This window comes from Rhinolophus sinicus, chromosome 1, assembly GCF_057876585.1.
Source record: "Rhinolophus sinicus isolate RSI-liver-muscle chromosome 1, RSI-T2T, whole genome shotgun sequence".
In the NCBI taxonomy this organism is placed as follows: Eukaryota; Metazoa; Chordata; class Mammalia; order Chiroptera; family Rhinolophidae; genus Rhinolophus; species Rhinolophus sinicus.
The window spans coordinates 177,048,628-177,071,847 of record NC_142501.1 but is presented as its reverse complement, the minus strand read 5'-3'; the positions used below and the strand labels follow the sequence as shown (position 1 = coordinate 177,071,847).

The 23,220-nt window shown below is 37.9% G+C and overlaps 1 protein-coding gene across 1 annotated transcript in view; it reads left to right on the top strand.

Moving 5' to 3' along the window:
• STPG2 (sperm tail PG-rich repeat containing 2) overlaps window positions 1–22,855 on the top strand; it is a 517,806-nt gene extending 494,951 nt beyond the window's left edge. Inside the window, exon 15 of the mRNA XM_088792041.1 lies at window positions 19,612–22,855. Coding sequence (XP_088648167.1) covers window positions 19,612–19,762 — 151 coding nt within the window. The 3' untranslated portion in view covers window positions 19,763–22,855. The remainder of the gene's footprint in view (window positions 1–19,611) is intronic.
• Window positions 22,856–23,220: the final 365 nt, after the last annotated feature.

Here is a 23,220-nt window from a genome sequence, read left to right as displayed (position 1 = left end):
CACAACTGAAGCTGTCTGCTTTTATTAATGCACCTCCATGGTGAATCTTCAGTGGTGATGGATCACTCTCATTTAAGAAATGATGTGCTGGAAAAATGCATTATTTTCAAGAGTAACAGAGTGGATTAATGCAACTGTGTACGGAAAAAAAAATTCAAAACTCTCTCATGATATACGCTGATTTTCGGGTGTTCCCCATTTGCACGGCTGTTTAAGCAAGCACTCTAAATGGAAATGCATTTGACATTTTTGCAACTGGATGTGATCAAACAACATTAGAATTTTAGCTGATTTCTCAGAAAATGATTAAACCAATTTCTTCCTCATTTCCGATACTTGCATGGGGAAAAAGAGGAATAAAAGACATTTAATAAAATACACGCCCAAATGAAAAGCTGCCTGGGAACAATGTAAGGAGGTTGATATCTTCTTTTTTTTTTCCCTTCCCTCCCTCCCTTCTCTGTCACAATAGTTCTGGGCTGCATATATTATCGCAGGAGAATTTTGATCACCTGTTTCCAGGCCTTGGTAAAGCAATTCAAGATAAATGTTCCATAAGGTACCTTGAGACTGAGTTATGCTTTCCATTAATGTTTATGTCACAAGGACTTGTTAATACAGAAATATTCTTAAACACTCTATCATAAATTATTTTGGCCTTGCAGTGCCTGGGGGTAGACAACTGAGCATTAAATTCTGCCAGGGAGCTAAAAGATAACACAATAAAGTGACTATGTCTCTGGCACACGCTTGCCAGGCACAAGTGCTTATTATATTACCTGGTACAACAAGCTAGGGTGGCCTAAGAAACAGGAGGATGACAGGAAATGTAATTGTTAGGCCTGTTTGTAGCTTTTACCTACAAGAGAATTCCTGTTGTTTTATTGAAAAGAAAATGGATCAATTACTATTTTAGTTATCTACCACTATATAGTAGTAAATTATCTCAAGCTTAGCAGCTTACCATTAAAACATTTATGACCTAACAATTTCTATGGTCAGGAATCAGGGCCTGGCTGAGTTGGGACCTCTGCTTCACGGTCTCACAAGCCTGCAAACAAGGTGTCCACCAGGGGTGGGCTCTCGTCTGAGGCTTGACTGAGAGGAAGGATCCACTTCTAAGCTCACACGGTGGTTGGCAGGATTCAATTCCTTACTGGCTGTTGGCGGGAGATCTCCCTCAATTCCTTGCCATGTAGGCCTTCTTGTGTGGCCGTTTGTTTCATCAAAGCCAGCAAGAAACAGAAACAATAACGAGAGTCCGCTAGAAGATAGAAACTACAGTCCCATGTAATGTAGTAACTGAAGTGACATCATCACCTTTGCCATATTCTGTTGACTAGATGCAAGTCACAAGTCTCATCCACACTCAAAGAAAATCGATTACACAGAGGTATGAATACCAGGAAGCGGGGATCATTGGGGGCCAACTTAGAGTCTACCCATCACAATTGCTAAGCCCTAAAATGTTGCTCTATTTTTGAATCCAGTTACATCTAAATAACTGTATCCCTGAAAAATACTGTATAAATATTTCTATGAAGAAGAATTTATAGGATTGAGGAGTTCTAAGTGATACATTACTTAAGAGTCTAGAAATTAAAGAGCATATTTTGTAATCCTTTCCCATTCCCTGTCAGCTATATAACATAGGGTAATTCTTAGCCTTATAACCCTCAGTTTCCTACATATGTGCATGCCAAATAGGGAAATTAGGGCTATTCTCTTACTTCACAGATACATTCTTATTATTAAATGATATAAACCAAAAAAAAAAAAAAAAAAAAAAAAGTGCTTTAAACAAGTAAGTTGGATATAGCCATAAGATAAAAGTGCAGGTAACTTAAATTTCCCCAGGTTTCACCAGTCTGAGATCCAAGATATAACAACTTGAAGTGTTTTGAATCCATAGTTCATAAGTTCACCATACCTCCTCCTGGATTTTCCCCTCTGAATTTTTTTGTTAGCTTTTAAGGAATGTCTCTCACTTTCTTATTAACATTCTTAACCAGCTGCCAAATGAAAACTACAATTTCTTTTTCTCTGGCTCTGGCCTCCCTGTGTGGGGCCCTGGGAATATGCCAGGTCCATTGTCTTCTCTGGGAACAGTGCCCTGGAGCTTTGGAGATGGTGAAACTGTGAGTTAAGGGTTTAAATAGGGGCAATATAGTTCACGTTCCCCACCTCCACCCCAAGTTTAGAACCAGTTGAAAAACAGACACAGGAGTTTAATAAGCACAGACTGAAATATTAGCTTGATTGCTAGTCGAGGTGCATTAGAAAAGACAGCCTGGGTTTGACTGTACATGGTCTTCCTAATAGCCATTGCCTGAGTTCTGATCTTGGAAAACTCCTTTTAGGAGTACAGCATATGCAGGTTGTTTGCACAGATAAACTGCATGGGGAAATCACAGTCTCAACCCACTGAGGTCTCCTAGCAGGGACAGAGAGAGTGAGACCCAAGGGCATGAGCCCACTAAGCAACTGAGTAACATGGACCAATGGGTGCCAGACTCTTCTCATTTCACCGATCAAATCAGCGAATCCTTTTTCTGTAGGGAGGAGGGACTAAAGAAAGGACAGAGAGGCTGGAGGAAGAAACTCACATAAACTGGAGGGAAATGAATAGCATATCCCTTAATCCTGTGTAGTGTTCTCAGGCAAAGTTGGGGAATAATTGGTCTCTCTCCTTGCAAGGTTGCCCTAAGATACCAAGCAGTGCTGCTGTTGTCTGCTTAAGAGTCTGAGAAAAGAGTGGGTCAGCCACTGTGTAGCTCTGCTACTTGAATGGAGTAGAAATAAAACTTTACTGTTATGTTGTGATGTTTGCACCCTGTGAAATGGACTTGTCCCTGCGCTGAATATTGACAAAACCACAGTATATCAAATGGCACCACAATCCAGCAATAGCAGTAACTCCCTGCAAACACAGACCTATTTTTGTTGATTCTTTTTGCTAAGGCCACATACGAGTACCTTGGTTAGTTGCAAGCCAGTGGTCACAGTTAACTGTGAATGAAAATGACAAGGTATGGCCTGGTGTTTTTTATTGAGACTAATTTTTTTCTTTTATTATCTAAGTTGTAAGTGACTTGATGTGCCTCCCCAGAAAAATCACAAGGTTGCTAAAGAAGAACAAGTATGAAAAAAAGAGAGATAGTTTGCAAACTATTGTCTGACCAGGTCTAATTCAGACAATGGAAATGAAATAATAAGTGAACCTATTTTTTAAGCAATATTAGACAGAAAATCAATTTTTCCTTGCCCACATTAAATATACACTGAATGCAAAAAAAAATGTTTTAAACCTGTTTGAAGAAATAACAAATCAAAGTAGTACTTAGCTACCTATCCATTTGGGGTGATTTTAACTCTTTTTGGCTCTTGCCCTCCAAAGAATAAGGGCTGGTTAGCATTGCTAGGCCTGAATTATTTCCCAGGAAATTTTTAGTCTCTTATAAAATTAGACTTTTCTACTCTTCAAGTTTCCCAGTTCCTCCCCAAAGTACCAGCAGCTTAGGCTCAAGTCAGCACATTTCTTGCAGCACATTTCTTGTATTCCATCACTCTTCTCCACTTCTCTTCAATAATAACTCGAAAATATCATGGTGGAAATGAAACTGAGGGTCCCTATGACTTTAATTAAATTTAATTTTAAATCCTAGCTGTAGAAATCTTTCCCCCACCCCACCCTCTCAGAGACCTAGCTTTCCCCACATCATCAGCAAACCCGAAGGCTTCAGAAGACATAGCCCAGACCTAACAATGGTCACATGGCCTGAACCTCGGGCAGGCTAAAGAGAACATGTTGACCTAAGTTATATTTCAGCTCCTGCGCCCTCAGGTGGAATCACCCCCTGGCTACTTTCCCATGAGAAGGAACAGGAATGTCAGAAAAGACCTCAGAACTGTCCTTAAGACCTGAAGTGTCCTTATTACTCTTACCTCACCTCCGACCAATCAGCTCCCAGCACTACCCAACCCCAAACCCACAGTGCCTTGTGATTTTGCCCTGTGTAATCCATAACCTACACACCATTGGGGAGTCAGATTTTTAAGAACATAAGCTCCCTATCTCTATTGGTCAATTCAATATTAAACTATTTTTTTTCTTTCTATACTGCAAACTCCTGCTTGTGTATTTCGGTGGACCAGTGTGTGCAGGCAGATGAACTCAAGGAAAAAAACACTGGAGGTTCAAACGAAACAAAACTGAATTTAGGAGTTAGGAATAAGAGGTGTTTACTCAGAACTTTTTCTTTATTTGCTGTTGAGAAAGAAGTAATGTTCTGTCATTTTGATTAGATAATTTTATCTCTCTATGTAAACAAGTCAGAATTACCAAATCGTAACCATTTTTCATAATTTGGCTTACTTTCTCCTTGCAATGCCCAAGTGTTTTGTTAGGTAGTTACACTATCGCAAGGGCTTCACAAAGCTGAGGGTGGAATCCGAATGAAGATTGTTCTCTTGATCAGGGCATCTCACATTTGAGATTTAAAATGCATTACACTGCAGGTGTTGACCCAACCCTTGCTAATGCTGAGGAAAGTGCACCCCCGTGACAGGAAAGGAAGCAAAACATGTTTCCTGCTGTGCTTATAGCTCTGTCATCACTGTCCATTATTCTTTGTAGATGGTTTTATTGGCTGCTTTGCTCCATAACTCTTCTGCTAAGCAGTTCTTATCTCAAAAACAACTCAATCATCCAACTGTCCATCACCCATCATGAATCCCATTGTGTCATGACTAGATGGAAAATTGCTGAATAAAATGCCTCACTTTTAATATAGAACCAAAACAAGACAATAAAAACTGTTCTTTCATCTTTTTCTAAAACTAATAATGCTGATTCTAACCAGCCTCAGCAACAGAGGTTGCCACCACTAGGGTATTTATACTAATAGTATAACTCTTTGGATTATAATTCTAATCTGCACCTCTTTCCCAAATGCTGAGGTAACTAGAATAAGAAGTTCATACACAGAGTGAAAAGGATGTTTTGTCTTGGGGTTTCAGAGTTTTCACTTATTTCTTGTCACCTAAAATCATACTTTCAAAACACTGACATGGAGCACATAGCATTTTGGACTGGATTGAGGTTTATTTTTATAGTCACTCATATAGTGTGTGTTTTTGATTGAATGAATGTAAATTGGACATTTAGAGGAGATGTATGAGAATAGAAGTTGTAAATTGCCAGTAATACCAAAAAGTTTTACTTGTAAAAACAACAAAAAAAGCATTTTTCTTATTTTTAATCCAGATCACAAGTTAAATAATCATATTTATGTGTTATATACTCTTTTCTTACAAAACCTTATTTTCTGAAAAGGGTTCAGATGAAACTGCAATCATCAGGTCTAAAATCTGTGACAACTAGTCTATCCATGCCTACCCTCAGTAATTCTTACGTTAAGTTTCAGTCACTGCTTTCCTATTTCAATGCTAGTACATACATGAACACTTGCTGATGTGCTGGATATACAGTCAGAACACAACTCTGATTAGTCATGGGCCCTATGAGGGTATTTATTGGTTCAAAACAGACATCATACTGTAATTGAAATAGGTTTATAAATCCTTGAACAATGTGAGTCTTATAACTAATCATATTTCCTTTGTTGCCATAGTTAGCATGTGAAAAAGTCCTTACCATGTGTGCTTTTATTCTCACCTTAACATGGCTTTATTGTGTATGTGTGTGTGCTAGTGTTTGCCCCAGTTTACAGTGTGCATATGTATATGTGCACCCCCACACACATGCACATACGTGTCCACGTGCACATGTATTTTGTACATTTTGCATGCAGGATACGTGTTTGCATTTAAACTGGGCTACGATTAATAAAGACTGTGAGGCAAACCCGCAGTTCAATTCAAAACACCCTTCCATTTGGATTCAGTCTTTGTGCTGGTGCCATTGTTTGAAATCTCCTGATAGATGGTGCTAGTGCTTTATTTCAATCTGCTAAAAATGGGTCAAATATTTCTTTCTTTCTGTTTTTTTTCCCCAGATCTCATGGGTTTTGTTTTGTTTAATAGATTCTTTCAAAAAGGTGGGATCTTGCCCTGGGTTTCTAACGAAGCTTTTTGTTAAGTTCAAGCCCAGTAATCACAAACAATGTAGAAGGTAATGGCGCGTGATAGACATAGTTTGCTCTTCTAAGGATTTCAGTTACACTTGAGTTTTTATATTCAGCAAATGAGAATGCCTTTAAAACCTCTCATCTGTATATGAAAGTGAGTAAAAAATAGAAGAGAATGGAAGTGAATAGAAACTACAACTACAGAGTTTATGATAGAAATATAGAGAGCAAGATGGCATTCGTTTGAGAAAGAAATGCGTTTTTAAAATTTTTATAGGAAAAAAACACACCTTCAGATGACAATTTACAACACAAACGTTTAGTACGGATAATTTAAAAGAATGTTTGCTAGTAGTCAGGTGGTGAGGAGAGAGTGTAATATTTGGATTTTGCAGGCACCTTTGCCCTCTCTCCTGCCCCACACCGACTCTAGAGCCACTGTGTCTGAAGGCTGCCCCCTCCTCCAGGGCCCAAAATACAGGCTGCTCTGTCCAGGTGAGCACCTGTGTCCCATCCCTCTCGCTGACCTAATAGTCTCAGGCTCACTGTGGATGCCTAGATGCTCTCAGGTCTCCTTAGTTACTAATCACACACAGGGCTGGTATTACTGTGCTTGGATTTCAAAGTCCTAATTAAAATTCCTTAAATATCAGGAGTAGATATTTTTAAGCTGCAAAATTAGTTAGAAAATAACTGAGGCAAAGAGGATTTTGGCTAACATAAACGGTTTTTTAGTCTTCCCTATGAAAAGCAAAGGGAAGTAAAGGGGCAAGGACAAAAGCTGCTCGCCTATATTTTCTGATTTAAAACTTGGAATGAAGCCTGCGCACCCTCAAACACTCTACTAGGTGTGGCAGCCACCCAGTTACAAAATGAGAGCACGGAAAGATTAAATTATTATTCTTGGCCTTAGGATGCTCAGCACAGAGGAAAGATCCTATTCTCTCTACTTTCCTGTTGAAACCCTGTAACCAATCTTTCTATTCTCTGGTTGAAAGGATCCAAACTATGCCGCTGTGGCATTACAATTATTTTGAGCTGAAGGCATTTGAGTTCCTGAAATCCCTTATCAGCCTAAAAGCAGAGCCTTCCAAAAGAATTCAATTGTCATAAATCCCCTCTGAAGAGCAACCAGATAATGATCAACCGTTGATCATTATCACCAGAGACAAACAACACAAGACAGTAGCACACCTAAAAGACATTGTCACAAAACTATCATATCTCCTATTTGTTCTCCTAAGGGCCTGTTTATCTTACCAAAAAGTCATTTGTTTTCGCATAAGTGTTCTCCCCACCTCTTTGAGTCACTTTCCTTTGTGAACTCCCTTATGTATACAGGTGATTAAAATCTCTCTTTTCTCTTGCTAATCTGTGGTGTCAGTTTAATTCACAGGCCCCCAAGAACTCCACCTAAGAGAGTAGAGGAAAAGTTTTTCCTGGAAGATAGGGTTTTATGCTTATGCTTAACAATTTTAGCAAAAGTTCTCTCTGTCATTATTTGTTTTAAAGGTGGCTTCCAGAGGTCAGTGTGTTAAACAATTTCATGTATATGTGCATTTATAAAATTACACCATGAATATGCATATATATATATGCATATACATGTATATATATACATACACATAAATTTATTCCTTATTATTTTCGCTTACATCCATTTATACAAAACTTATTTCAGACACATATTTAAAACAAAAGGAATCATGAGAAAATGTTTTCTTTAGTAAAAATGTTTTCTTTAGTAAATTAGGATTTTCCTAAAATTCTTTCTTACCACAGAATCCAGTGATTCAAAAAGAAGTTCCATTATTTTTATAATGATAGAAAAATGTGAAATTCAACTTCATATTACCAAAGAATTATTGATTTAGTACTTCCTTTCCCTTTCCATTTTTCAATAGCTTGATGTCCAAGAGAAAGATAGAAAATTGGCCCTCATTTTTATTCATTTCTTATCATCTGTTTGTTTTAGATCCCAGGTGGTGAATTTATGGATGGTGATAAAAAACACAACATCTGACCAACACCTACCAAAAGGCATATGATTATAGACATATGAAAATCTGGACTTAAAATTAAAAAAAAAAAAAGATTGACACTGCGTTATCTGAAGTGTTCTTCACTCTGCAATAGGATGATGCTCAATAGAAGTTTTTTTTTTTCAATTTTAGTAAAATGTCTAATCATGTCACTCACCTATGTAATGGTCTTCATGATATTGCCAAGTCATTTAAACATGATATTCAAGCCTAATTAATTCGTTTCCTCTCCTCCTTTATTGTTCCATCATAGTACCTATCACATTCTGTTAGGATTATGTGTTTACTCTTCTGTCTTCCTCACTAAATTAATATTCCATCAAGACAGGAGCATTTCATGTCTTCATCCCCCCAAACTGGCACAAATTATATTCTTATGCCAGCATTTACCTCTTAAATTTAGCACATAGCAGGTGCTCAATATATGTGTATTGAATGGACTCATATCTGGAATGTCCCTCTGATCTTTCTGCAGGCTTAGCTCTTATACTTCCATTAATATTAAGTTCAAAAATTATCTTTGTAATAGCTAGCCTGGTGTCACAAGCTGAATTAATTACACACTAATCTATGCATCCATGGCACTCTGGTCCTACCGCTAATATCACATTGCAACATGTTTATTGTCATATCTCCTTTCAAGTAAGAATTAGGCCTAATTCATTTTTATTGCTCAGAATCTAGCATTGTGTTTAACAAATAAAAGATTGCTAAATAAATGTCTGTGACTTGAATAAAGGAACAACAACCATGGCAGGAGATATGGAAGGTTTTATTTCCCTAGTGCTGTGAGTGGAATTGTGTCCCCTCAAATAATACACTGATGTCATGGCTCCCAGTCCCTCAGAATGTGACCTTATTCTGAAATAGGGTTGTTGCAGATGTAACTAGTTAAAATGAGATTATGCTAGAGTAGGGTGGGCCCTTAATCCAATATGACTAGTGTCTTTATAAGAAGAGGAGAGACAGACACAGAGGGAAGGCGGCCATGAAGACAGATGCAAAGGTTGGAGTTACGCTACTATGTATAAACCAAGGGACACTTGCTGAATTAGGATACTGATGTATTTTTCCCCGGGAACGTGATCCCGCTGTTACGGAAGAATGGAAACAGAGATCCGGAGAGGCAAGCAAGGTTTAAGTAGAAGCAGTTTTATTGCAAAAGCGTAAGACAAAAAGCGCAAGAGATATACAGCTCTCGGCAGATCCGCAGAGAGGGGGGATTTGAAAGAAGTACCCTGTGGGTGGGGCTGTGCTGGGACCGCTAATAGCTCTGAGTCAAAGCTCATTGGTCTTCTATACCTGGGCAGTCATTCTTGGCGGGATCAGCAAGCTGATTGGCTGCCCTTCCAATGGGAGCGTTTTGGCATGCTTTTCAGCTTGAATGTCTTTGTTACAAGCAAATTGGCCCTCCTCCCCCTCTATACCTGAGTTTTGGCAGGCTTTTCAGCTTGAATGTCTTTGTTACAAGCTGAATGGCCCTCTTCCCTCTCTACACCTGAGCCGATTACTGCAGCTTGAATCTATTAACTAGCTATTAAAGTTATCTCCTCTGGCTTTGTTATGGTCTCCGCCTTAATTCCCTCTACCTGGGCCGTTTTCCTGACTGCATATAATTTTTCTATGTCATTGGGAATACCAGAAGCTGCAAGAGACAAGGAGAGATCTTCCTCCAGGGGCTTTGATGGGATCGTGACACTGCCGACATCTTGATTTCAAACTAATAACCCCTAGAAATGTGAGAGAATAAATTTCTGTTGTTTTAAACCACCCAGTTTGTGGTGCTTTGCTAAGGCAGTGCTGGGAAACTAATATACGTAGTATGTTTAAACTGTCATATTTTTGTTACTCAGGGTTATGTCTAAAATGGAACTGGTTTAGGCGAAAAAAATAAAAGCAAATGTGATGTTTAAGGATTGCTTCTGCTCTGTAGGATATTATATGGTGTTAATTGTCTCCCAACATGGCATCCGCCTGAAATGTAAGTTCTTTGAAGTTGTGGGCACAGAGTCCCAGAGAGCAGTTTCCAAGCTCTGGGCTTCACATGGAAGGGTGTTGTCTGGGTTATTAGATGGCCATCAGCTGTAATCAGAAGGCCATCCGTTGTGGCTGGGTGGCCATCAGCTGTTACCGGTTAGCCATTAGCCACTGATATAACTGCCGTGACTACGCTAGGGGGTTGGTTATTGGTTGGCAGCGAAACGCGGACTGCGGATCACGTGGCTCCTGCTTCCTGTGCCTCTGAAGTAGGAATATTTTTCTGTGAGTCCCCAAATGATGTAAATGATGTTGGATCTGCCGGCAGTTTCTGGGTCTGGGCCAGGATCCTGTCTCATGAAGCCAAAGAATGGACACATGGTCCAGGGAGAGGCAAAAAGTTTTAAAAAGAGGATAGTTTATTAGAGGCAGGAGAAGAAGTCGCAGCTCCCAAGCGGGAGGGGGTCCCGAATGGGGGGGGGTGCCCCATGACTGAGGCAAAAGCTCTTATTTTTATACCTTCCCTTGCCTGCTTGGGGAAGGGGGCTGGAGCCCTCTAATGGAATTCATCCTTGGTTCAACCAACCCATTCTTATCTATCAGATCTGCTCCTTTGTCTCGACATAAGGGATTTGAGATCATCTATTAACCTCAAGGCGTATTCTCATGTCCATGTCTCTGTCCTGGAGAATATTGGAGGCAGTTTGCTCTTTCAGGTGTCTTTCATAAGGTAGCACTTGAATGGCATAAGAGAATGATCTATCTATCTAATCTATCTAATCTATCTAATCTATCTAATCTATCTATCTAATCTATCTATCATCTCAGATATGTGGGGACAGAGCCAGCAGTGCAGTTTCCAGGCTCTCGCCCTCATGTGGAAAGTTGCTGGCTCAGTTAGTAAGTGGCCATGAACTGTGATTGCATGGCCATCAGCTGTGGCTAGTTGGCCGTCAGCTGTAACCAGTGAGCCATTGGCCACTAAAATAACTGCCGTGGCTACACTAGCAGCAAATGGGGGGTAGCAAGAAAATGGGGGCTGAGCTACCAAGCGCAGATTGCAGTTAGCACAATGGATTTCAGTTAGCAAGTGGGGTTGGTTGGTTGGCAGAGAAGTGGACAGAAGGTTGCAGATCATGTGGATCCTGTTTCCTGTGTCTCCAACCCAGCGGCTAGTGAGAATATATGTGGTATGACTCCTCTACCTATGGCTCCATTGGTGTTCCTTTTTGGCCTCACCATATCCTGTGTTCTTATGTGGGGAGTGGGACCAGAGACCCCGCATGACACCCTGCATAACAACATATTTACATATATATGTGTATGTATAATCTGAGAGTAGAGTGATTGGGCAGAGGAAACATGTCATAACGTACAAGTGTATTGTAGGAATAGCAAAAGAGCCAATATTGCCTATATGATATGGGGGTTGCGGGGGTGGGACTTCTGACATGAGACCAGGGAGGTAATTGGAGACTAGATCATGTAAGTTATGGAGGCCATTGTGAATTTTTTTTCTTTTTCTTTGAGCCTGTGGGTGGGTTGTAAGTAGAGGAGTAATATGATCTGAAATAAGATTGCAAGTGTCTTCTTGACTGTTGTGTTGGGGGATACCCCATGGGGTGAGCAAGGGTAGAAGTCAATACACTAGTTAGATGAAGATTGCAGTAATCTATTTGAAAGCTCATGGTGACTTGAACTATTCTGAGAAGCAGTGAAAGTCTGGATGTGTTCTGAAAAAGGAATACAAGATTGGCAGATGGGTATGCAGCTAGATCTGAACTGAGTTTTGTCAGACAAGTAAATATTGTGTTGAAGAGGAGAGTGGTGAAGGTGGGAATGTAAAGTGGTGAAGGTGGGAATGCATTCCACCTTATTACAAGACATAGAGGCTTAAGGAAGCAGTGCATGCTTGAGGAACAGGAAATACTTTGGAGGAGGAGGAGAAGAAAAGTAAATGATAAAGGAGGTTTCAGAGCTCAATGGGACCCAGCATATGTCGTATTTGTTGTTGTGTTACAGAGGTTGGAGTTTATCCTGAAGGCAATGAGGAGTCATTGAGGGATTTTTGAGTAACAAGGTAGTATCATATTCATATTTTAGGATGCTAATGCTGACAGTAGAATGGAGAACAGATTGAAGAGAGGACAAGGTTTGAGGTTAGAGACCAGGTTAGAGATTTTGAAGTATCCCCTGAGATATGATGGTGGCAATGGCACTGGAAATAGAGAGGAGTGGATAGATAAGAGATATTTAATGAAGTTTCAAGACTTAACCATTTGTTAAACATAGGCGGTGAAGGAGAGGAGAAAGCAAGGATAACTCCAAATTTTCTGATTGGGTAACGGACAGTTCGTGGTGGGTCGTGATTAGGTTTGTCCACAATTAGCTCCTAAGAGGCCATAAGGGGAAAACTGCTAGGGCCTGGTAGCAGAGGCATAGATGAAGGAAGACTGCCATGTTCTGGCACAGCAAGAATGTGAAGGTCTGAAGGCCTTGGTTGTTCAGTAGCCTTATGTGATAATGTGTTTCAGCGTGCTGTTGTAGCAACAGCTAAAATGCCAGTGAATCGAGAGTTCTGTTTCTCTGACCAGGCAGACATCTCCTCTGTGAGTAGTCAAGAAGACCAAATTTGAGCACCCATCCTCATGAAAAAAGGGAAGAAAGAGGGAGGCAAGTCTACCACTTGTATCCTTTGCTCTTCCTCTGTGGTTTCATGAATAAACCAGATAAAAGTACAAACTGACCTACTTCATCACCAACTCCAAGCTTTCAACCATTTCCAGACTAGCTCATGGGTGAATGATGCTGCCATTAATTAGGCTTATGGATAACAAAGGAGAAACATATTTTGGGGGGTGGGTGGGTGGGTAGAAAGGATGGGAAATGCAAGAAGAGATTTCCTGAGTCTTTAATTCATGTTTAAAACCTGTGTCGAGAGCCCCCAAATGAGGTCTGGCTTTAACCATAGATATCAGTGCCATTAGGGAGCATAGGAGATCCCTGGAAGAGGTCAAAACAAGGAGAAAAAAGAGTCTAGGACTGATTTTATGAAACATTCAAATACAAGTTATTAATACAGAAAGAAGACCCCAGGAGAGGAGAGATGGAACTGCCATTGAGGTAGGAAATAAAGGAGTGGATCTTGGAACTCCAGAGACAAGGATTATTTACAGAGTTGCAGAGAGGCCAACTGAGGTAAAAGATGAAAACTCTTTGTTGGATTTAGCAACTGGGAGGTCACAAACGATGTTAGCTTTAATCACTGTGATAGCGAAGTACAGAAATCAGATTTCAATGGGATAATGGTAGGTGGAACACTAGAAATAGTGAGTGTTTAACACTTTATCTTTTATAGGCTTTTAGGGGAAGGGGATATCAGGTGATGGCTAGAGCAGAATGTAAAATCAAAGATTTGTTATGTTAAAAGATAAACTGGGGCATTATAAAAACTTTAACAGTTTATTTGCACAAAAATCAATTTGAATTGGACAGCATTCAGTCTAGCAAATAGAAAGGAGCTCTGAGGAACTGTACAAAATGAAAGACTGTTATAGATAGAAGGGAGCAGGAATGAGAAAGTTATACTAGCAAAAGAATAGGTTGGTTATTGCAAAGGTTACTTCCCTCTAGACACAGGGGGACTATCAAGCATATTACCTAATTTGTGTTGATCAGGTGATTCTTGATTGACTGGTTTAAGATTCCATTTCTAGGAAGGTCAAAACTATAAATAAGTCTTGGTTTGGTGAAATGGGCCTTAGCATAAGTGACTCCATGTTGTCTTGATTTTTAATACAGTGGTACCTTGGTTTTCAAACAATCTTTTCCAGAAGACCGTTCGAGTTCTGAAATGTTCGAAAACCGAGGCACGGTTTCCCCATAGAAAGTAGTGCAAAATGGATTAATCCAGTCCAGACCTTTAAAATCAACCCCTAAAACTGCAAATTTAGCATGAATTTTACTATCTAATGATACCATACATCCATAAAATTTATGGTGTTCATAAACCAAAATGTTTGTCAATGGAGACGTTCAGAAACCAAGGTGTCACTGTAATTATAAGTGGCAGAGACTGTGGAATGTTTGCATGTTGAGAAGAGAAGCAAGTCTTAAGTAAGTTTTAAGAGGCATATACTTCAAACAGAATAAGCTACAGTGTGAGGCACTGGAGAAAGCCGATGTTTCCATTATTCTAAGATTTAGATTTCGTCTAGTGAGTTTGCTGAAAGAGTATTTGCACCTGGTGTTAAAATCATTGTTGGGAGAGTGGTTTTATGTAATGGTTTAAGTAAACCAAGTCTAAGCTACTAGGAATTGAAGCTAGGAGGGGACTAAATAATTAAAATTATCCCTTCATCCTTAGAAAACCTGGGAAGTAAAAGTGAGAAAATGATAGCGGGGCATACAGTGAGTGTTCCATTAACACTAGTTCTTTTCTGAACATTCTGAAAAAGATGTAAGAATATGAGAATCCCAATATGTGTCAGAATTAGATAGCTCATTAACATCTCTGAGACAACTTGTCTCAAATAGGACCCTGTAGAAACTGGACAGAGGAAGTCTTAACAAAGGCAAATCAGTCATTCAAAGTCGCCTCATGCTCCTTAATAAAGGAAAGAGCTTGAGGAAATACGTGGTACAATGGCCCATGATTCGGACAGCTTATCAAGAGTCCATGCAATGCTGCACTTCTGAGTTCTCTTCGAATAGCTTCTGTAAATGCTAGAAATATATCTAGTGCTCTCTGAGACAAATAGTGCAGACAGACTCTGTGACTGATTTCTTCCTTATTCCTATTTCAAGGCAAATGCTACTAAATACGAGCCATTCACAGTCCAACAATGAACTCCTACGATCATGTGTGCATTTTAAAATACACTTTATTTTTTTTCGCTTGTCTTCACTTTTCACACTTTCATTTTTTCCCTTTACACTTTCTCACAGAGCCTTGAAGAAAGAGCCTTTGTTGAAAAAAATCTAGATTTCAAAGAATACTTCTGTATCCTCCTTCAATTCGGTATTACTTTCCTTTCTTCAGCAGTTCTCTCCTAGCCCCTCTAGATGTCTTGCCTCACTTCAGTTAGAGCCTGGCCCTTTGCACCATCCAGGCCATCATTAGTTATTTCAAAGATTTTGGAGGAATGATAAAGGAAACTGTTGTTTGAAGGACTTGGGGCTCTGCATTATTTTCTTGGCCTTAACAAATACCCATTGGTAATGAAGACTTCAAAAGGCCTTCATTAGGGCTGCAGAAAGGAACAGCAGGAAAGTTAATTACCTGGAGCCAAAAATCCTATTTTCCCTTTAACAACCCAGGGCCGCACTTTAAAGGCAATCAAATGGAGTGCTGTTTGGCAACTAGTCAGCCTTTCTTGAAATGCTGAGTGTAATTAGATGCTCTCCTGTCTGTCATTAAAGACAGATTGTTTGTAAATGGTTAACAGTTGAGTACTGCACTGTGTCTTCAATCTTTATCATAATTATATTTCTAATATTGACCGAAATATTCTAAACTGAGAAATGGGAGCTTAATGCAAGGGTAATTGCTTGATAATGAATTGCCGCTGTTCTTAAGAAAACTTGCACTATTTATTTATTTATTTATCCATCCTTCATTTTCTTTTGGGAGTTTTGACATTTGCAATTCAAATATACTCAGGAGAAGTCATCTGTGAAAAGAATCATCCATCCCTGAGAGTGGATAATTTTGTCCCTAACGAGGGCTGTGAACCATTACAAGAAAGAACAAAAAAACAAAAAAACTCAATGCTGTCCAATAGCCACTGATTTGAAAGAAACCCAGATGTCATTTAGTGTTTTCAGTGCTCTCTGGTGAGAGATAAAGATGAATAAAGCACATCTGATGTTTAGAGGATGTTTTGAGACTGTGATGTCATCGGCTTTGCCCATGCTTGATAGCAACTTACTTCATTATATTGTAATCTATTTGTAGTCAGTCACTAGTCACCCTACATAAGACTAGAAAGTCCAGAAAAAAAGACAGAGGATTCAGGCTTCTGACCTGATGGTAATATCGATTTAGACTCTTCAGCATCTTTCAAATGATAAGTTTTCAAGCTGTCACTTGTGCCTATTTCATGATGAAACAGGTGTCATTGTGCCTATTTCTTTGGTACTATTTCAGTACTTTCATTCTAAATGATGGAGGAATATTTTCCTGTGAGTCCCCAAATGATGTAGATGATGTTGGATCTGCTGGCAGTTTCTGGGTATAGGCCGGGATTGTGTCTCGTGAGACCGAAGAATGGAAACATGGACACAGGAGAGGCAAAGAGTTTTAAAAAGAGGATAGTTTATTGAAAGCAAAGAGTCAGAGCTCCCAGCGGGAGGGGGTCCCTAATGGGGTTAGCTCTTGACTGAGGCAAAAGCTCATGCTTTTACACCTTCCCTTGCCTGTTTGGGGAAGGGAAGCTGTTTGAAGAAGGGAACTGGCGCCTTCTTAATGAAATTCTTCTACCAGATTTGTTCTGTTTGCCCATCCTAAAGGAATTAGCAAAGTAGCCTACTCTTATCTATCAGATCTGCTCCGTTTGTCAGGCCAAAAGGAATTTTATGGTTAACCTCAAGGTGTTACATTATGTCCTGGAGTGAAGGAGTGATTTCAAAACCTGGAGTTTTAGGATATGGCTGTCTTTTGTTTATTCCACCAGGGACCTCCCTGTCTACCTAGGGACATGCTAACTCTTCTGTCTCATAAGTACTGAGCCTAAGAGGGTTGAGAAGTTTTTGCTTAGACTTCTGAACACAATAATATACATATGTTCCTGGTTATGAAATTTAAAGCATGTTGCTTTTAAGTAGTAATTATCATCACTAAAACTGAATATTTCAAGGGCAGACGTCAAATCTATTATAGAGATATTAGCAGAACTCAAATGTTCATTTCTCCATGGTCTGACTAATAAAACATCTAACAATAAACAATAAACTATAAATAATAACTTAGACATTAGTTATTAAGAGGTTACTATACGCTTGGGACTGTGCTAGCTCCTTTGATGTATTTTCCATCTAATTTTCACTGTGACCCCCAGGAAATAGATATTATTCTTCCCCTTTCATAAATAAAGAAACTGAGGCTTGGCGACACCATTTTCCCTGGATCTATAGGTAGGAAACTGCAGAGTCAGAAATCTGAGCTATGTTTGCCTCTAAAGTCACATACTTTCAAGTAGACAATTTATCTAATTCTCTAAACATTCTCTGCTATTACTTTCCACTCTTTAGAAAACAACATTATAAATACTATAGAAATACAACATGGGCGGCTCTTGACAAACTAAGTACAGGACATTAAGGAAGGCACCTTCTTTGTTAACAAAATTAATCTTAACTACATTATCTATGTTTAACGTGTGCGTCCTGAAATTGTTGCAAAACTCTAGAGTCGGAGTCTGCAAACCATTGCCCATAGCTGATGCCTGTTTTTGTAGATAAAGATTTATTGGAACATGCCCATCATCCTCATTTACATATTGTTTAAGACTGCTTTTTTTGTGCAATTGTGTGGAGCTCCAGAATATACCACTGTGGCATAAGGATTATTTTGTGCTGAAGACATTTGAGAATCAAGAGATGTAAGAAAGACTTTAGTTGAACTCCCCTTATCTTCCTAAAAGCAGAGCTTCCCAAAATAATTCAACTGTAATAGTACTTATAAATGCCTTCCCCAGAATTTCACAACCAAGGAAGACTGACTATGAACAAAGACAAGAAGTCAGCCCTGGGATAAGAAATCGCCAAACATAAATTGTTACAAAACTATCATAAACATAAATTGTTACAAAACTATCATATCTTTCATCTGTTCTTCTGGAGGTCCATTTATCGTTCCTAAAAGTAAATCGTTTTGCCATAAGTGTCTTTTCTCCTCCAGTTCTTCCCATAGTAAGATGGTATACAAGCCCCGAATTTTAACTGCCTCTTTTGGCCATATTTTCTGTGAGCTGGCCTGTGAACATACTTGAATAAAATGTGTCTTTTCTCTTGCTAACCTGTCTTTTGTCCGTTTAATATGCAGACTCCCAAATACTGAACCTAAAAAGGTTGAGAAGATTTCCCTCCTCAACCAAAGTCATGTCAAATAGTTGTAATAGAGATCGTGTGGCCTCCACAGCCTAGAATATTGGCTATCTGGCATTTCAGAGAAAGTTGGCTGAACGCTGGGAGGCTGAAAGTTTATTCAAAAAGGGGATATAGATCTTTACTACCTTTTAGCTCACTTCACATGACTATGAAGTTTACATAAAAGGGTATTATCTATTTGTAAATAATCACATAGATAATGAAGAAAATATATCAGCTTATTTATTGCCATCTTGGCCATGTGGTCCCCAGCAATGAGAACCTAGATAGCTTTTTCTTGTCTTAGAGGAAGTTATTGTATCACTGTTGCAAAATTTCTTTCTATTAAATGTGCCTCATTTAATATATATATATATATATATATATATATATATATATATTCAAATATAAATCTATAAAACCATTGTTGTTTAATTTCTATTTTTAAATTTTTATAGTTTGATTACTTAATAATTAGCCATGCATGCTTCCTCTTCTGTGAACTGTCTGTTCAAATCTCACTAATCTCATAACTATTTATAAGCACTATATATACATGAGTATTTGCTTTTAATGCCATGTGCTTCTTTTATAGAAAGCAGAGATATTTTTCATTCTAGTAATATTCATCTGTATTTCTGTTTGATTTTTTTTCAATCATTTATACTTCTAGAAGTTCTTAACCTATCCTATAATTTTCTGTTAACTTTTATTTTCATATGTTATGCCACTGTTTGAATTTTTCCTATTCTTTATTAATACATATGGAATTCGTATAGGAATTTATTGGTGTGAGTCAACACAAACACACACATATTTTATGTCCTCCTTCTGCCAACTACTGCCCAATCAAATAGCTAAACAAATGCCATTAATAAAACAGGGTTCCACCTTTCTGAAAGAAGGTGGATTGGCTAGGGACCTCAGAACCGGGGGAAGGACATAGTGGTGAGTGTCCTTGGTTTTTTTTTTTTTTTTTTTTTTTTTTGGGGGGGGTCTCTAGTATCCCAGACATGGAGCAGAATAAGTTAGCAACTCAGAAACAAACTTCATCAAAGTTAAAAGAAAGAAATAATAAAGAATGTGTTTTCTGACCACAGTGGAATCAAACCAGACATTAGTACAGAAAGATAATAGAAAAATCTCCAAATAATTGAAAACAAATCATTCTTGTAAATAATCCATGAGTCAAAAAAGAAGACCTAAAAACTACATGGAACTAAATGAAATAAAAATACAATATATTAAAATTTTTGTGACAGCTAAAGCAGTTTAGCCCAATAACCAATAAAGAAACATAATTCATTTATCTGAAAATTCCTTAAATAGATATGTTTCTGCCAAGATGTTTTCACTGGAGAATGCCATCACAGGTTAAAGAGGTACTAATGCAAATTCTTCACAATCTTTTCCAGGAAACAGAAAAGGAATTCATTCTTTGAGGTCGGACAATTAAGTTTGCGGACTCATCCTAGAAAAAATGTTACATACCTCATTGCTGAATATCACTACAGTCACCTTCAAATTATTTCCCTTGGGAAGCTATACACCGATGCCAGCACCTAGTCCACCCTTCAAAGCAATTTTGGAACTCTTTTTCTGGAATGGATATAACAGCTGTTGTCATAGTACCCTTGATATCCCGAATGTCATCAAAATGTCTTCCTTTCAATATTTCCTTTATCTTCGGGGAAAGAAAGAAGTCATTGGGGGCCAGCTCAGGTGAGTAGGGAGGGTGTTCCAATACAGTTATTTGTTCATTGGCTAAAAACTCCCTCACTGACAGTGCCATGTGAGCTGGTGCATTGTCGTGATGCAAGAGACATGAATTGTTGGTGAAAAGTTCAGATGGTCTAACTTTTCCACGCAGCCTTTTCAGCACTTCCAAATACTAAACTTGGTTAACTGCTTGTCCAGTTGGTACAAATTCATAATGAATAATCCCTCTGATATCAAAAGAGTTTAGCAACATCATTGCAACAAGTTTGCAAACTTAATTGTCAGTTCTCATATATGTATGTGTGTGTATACATACATATCTATGTACACATATATGTATACACACATATATATGTGACAGTGGTTTAAAAACATGTATCACAAATACTTTGCTTCTAAAAAAACATGGCTTAAGAGAGTTTGAAAATTAAAACATTGTGAGTTCACCACCCAGAGTCAGTTCTTCCTGATGTATTGCAGAATTGTACACTTGAAACCTATGTAATTTTACTAACCATTGCCACCCCAATAAATTTTAAGAAAGAAAGAAAAGAAAGAAAAAGAAAGAAAAAGAATTGAAATAATACTCCTTTGGCACATTTATGCAGGACAAACATTCTACTTTTTAACTGTTGGTCTCTCTGTCCCGTCCTGGTGCATCTGTGGTGTCAGTCATAAAACTGGCTTCAGATCATGCAGGTCTCTTCTGTGTGTGGCTGCAGAAAACTGGGAAATTAACCCATGGATGAGCACACAATAAGGAACATGGTAAAAGACTGATCAATCACCCTTATTTGCCTAATCCTACTTCCCAAGTATATTATAAAGACTAAGAGGAAAGCAATGATAGTAAAAGAAGCCTAATAATAAGAGACATTTAAACTTCGTTTTTTTCTGTTTATTTTGTGTGTGTGTGTGTGTGTGTGTGTGTATGTATGTGTGTGTTTTTTCAGACTTATAATACATAGTTAGATATTTAACAGAGGAGAGTATAGGGATCATAAGAAAAGATGATAAATAAAATGGATTGTTCTGAAATCAAAGAATTTTCCTAATATAATAGATTACAATGAATGAAAGTACTTTTCTGAGTTCTGAGTTTAATAAGTATAATAAAATTAATATTCAAGTTTTCCAATATTGTCCAATAAATAGCTACAATTATTTCAGATTTATAAGCAGATTGACCACATCATTTCTTCTTGAAAACAGAACATTTTAAGAGTGAATAGGCGAGCTATGGATAATTATGCCTGGGCAATAAGCATAAGTACAGAATGTTCCAGCCAAGCAAACACATATGGCCATGCCCTCACAGTGTTCTGTAACTAAGAGATAATTACTGAATTCAATCAATTTTCAAGTCTTTGTTTAATTGTTTGCTTTCTTCGATTTCCTTCTCTTTTGTTTTTGCCTTTTCTGCTGCTTGGAATGTACAAATATTCACATGGCTGACTCCTTCTTATCATTTAAATTTTAACTATAATATCTTATTTTTAAAGAACTTTTTTTTTAGAGTACCTTATCTAATGCCACCTACCCCACTGCCCACCCAGACCGATATATCATTTTGTTGTTTTCGTCTCTTCATAGTTATAATCATGATCGGAAATTATTTGTTTATTTACTTGCTTAATGTCTGTCTCATTTAATTATAAGCTCCATGAGAAAGGAAACTTCTCACGGTCTTGTACACTGTCAGATCTTTAGAACTTGAAAGAATTTCTGGCTCAATAAAAATGTGTTGAGTTTATGAACAAACAACTAAGAAACTAGTGTTACCAGTTTATACTGGTGTTTACAACTAGGCATAAACAAATAACTTGAATTTAATGTATAGATTACCTGAAATTTGTATGTTATTATAATTTCACGGTTTTATTCATTGTAAAGATTTCATTCTATGTTAACTAGATTAAGAAGTTTGGGCCATTTAAATAAAAGACACAAATTATAGTTTAGGGTGAAACATCTTAATGGTTTCCATTTTCAACCTGTTCGGATTATAATTAACCTTAGATCCTCTGTTCACTTTCTGGCAGTTGGAAATGATCACAAAATAGCATCTAAGGGATTCCAATCATGAATGCCTTCCACGTGAGGTTTTTACAATTTACGGAAATCATTCTGCCATGTCAGGGAAGTATAGAAATAGCCAAGTACACTCTATACCACTGAGGCGATTTAACTCCATCTTTGGAAACCCCAGGGTGTTTCTAAATTACTTTATCAGTATGCAATTACAACCCTGAAATGTATATCATCTACTTGTGGGAGACAGCCTGAGATCTTAACTGGCAGGTCCCTCCCCTCCCTTCTTGAAAATAAGGCATACATAACTCTACATAACGGATCCTAAATCTCAATATTAATTGAATCAAAATTTCTTGACAAGAATATTATATGCCATCGGAAGAAGTGGGGGGGATCTCTCTGAGATGGACTAATTTTTCTGGAGACTTTGCCTATTTTCAAATTAAAAAACACATTAGAAAGAATCAACTCATAAAATACAATTTATAACTTGAATGAGAAAATGGCTATTCTTCAGCTGAAACATTGTTTTGCAGATGGCTAAATTCTTTAAAAAACTATAAAAGAAAAAATTATTAGAATAAGCTTCATTTTTTTTTTTATGTAACATAATTGTATAACTCAGTCTAAATGTGTTACTAGACCTAGAACTCTGCATAAACAAGGTAGGCAACATTTAACATTTGAAAGACTTTGAAATAGCAACCTATCTACAAATAAATCTCTTATGCCCTGTTGTCCTTATGTCCACCCATTTTTTTTCTTTGTCTAAAATGTTACTTTCAGTTAAAATTTTATCCATAATGTCTTTCATAAAAGATTGTTCTCTGCACTGTTGTCCCAAGCCCTTCCTTTCCACACCTTTTCTCTTTCCTACATTATTAATAAAAGTATTTTAAGTTGCAAGTCTTTAGTGAATCCTTGGTGACGTCTTTATATACAGTATTTTAAAGGTTATTTCCAGATCTCAGATAAATATTATTAAGCCTTTAGGAAAAGTGGCAAGGACACTCAGTCATACAGAATAAGACATTTTTAAATATTAGGAACTTTCCACTTACAAATAATTAACAGGAAAAAATGCTTCTGATTCCTGACAAGCTGCTAGCTTACCCTTTAAATCTAAAACCAGAAATAGAAAATAGAATGGCATGCTAAGATTCAAGAACCTAATACAAATGATAAGAAACTCCTGGGGAGAGAGAAGACATTTGGGACCACATTTGCAATGGGATCACTGGGAGCTGAGGTAAGAGAAAAATTAGTTGCCT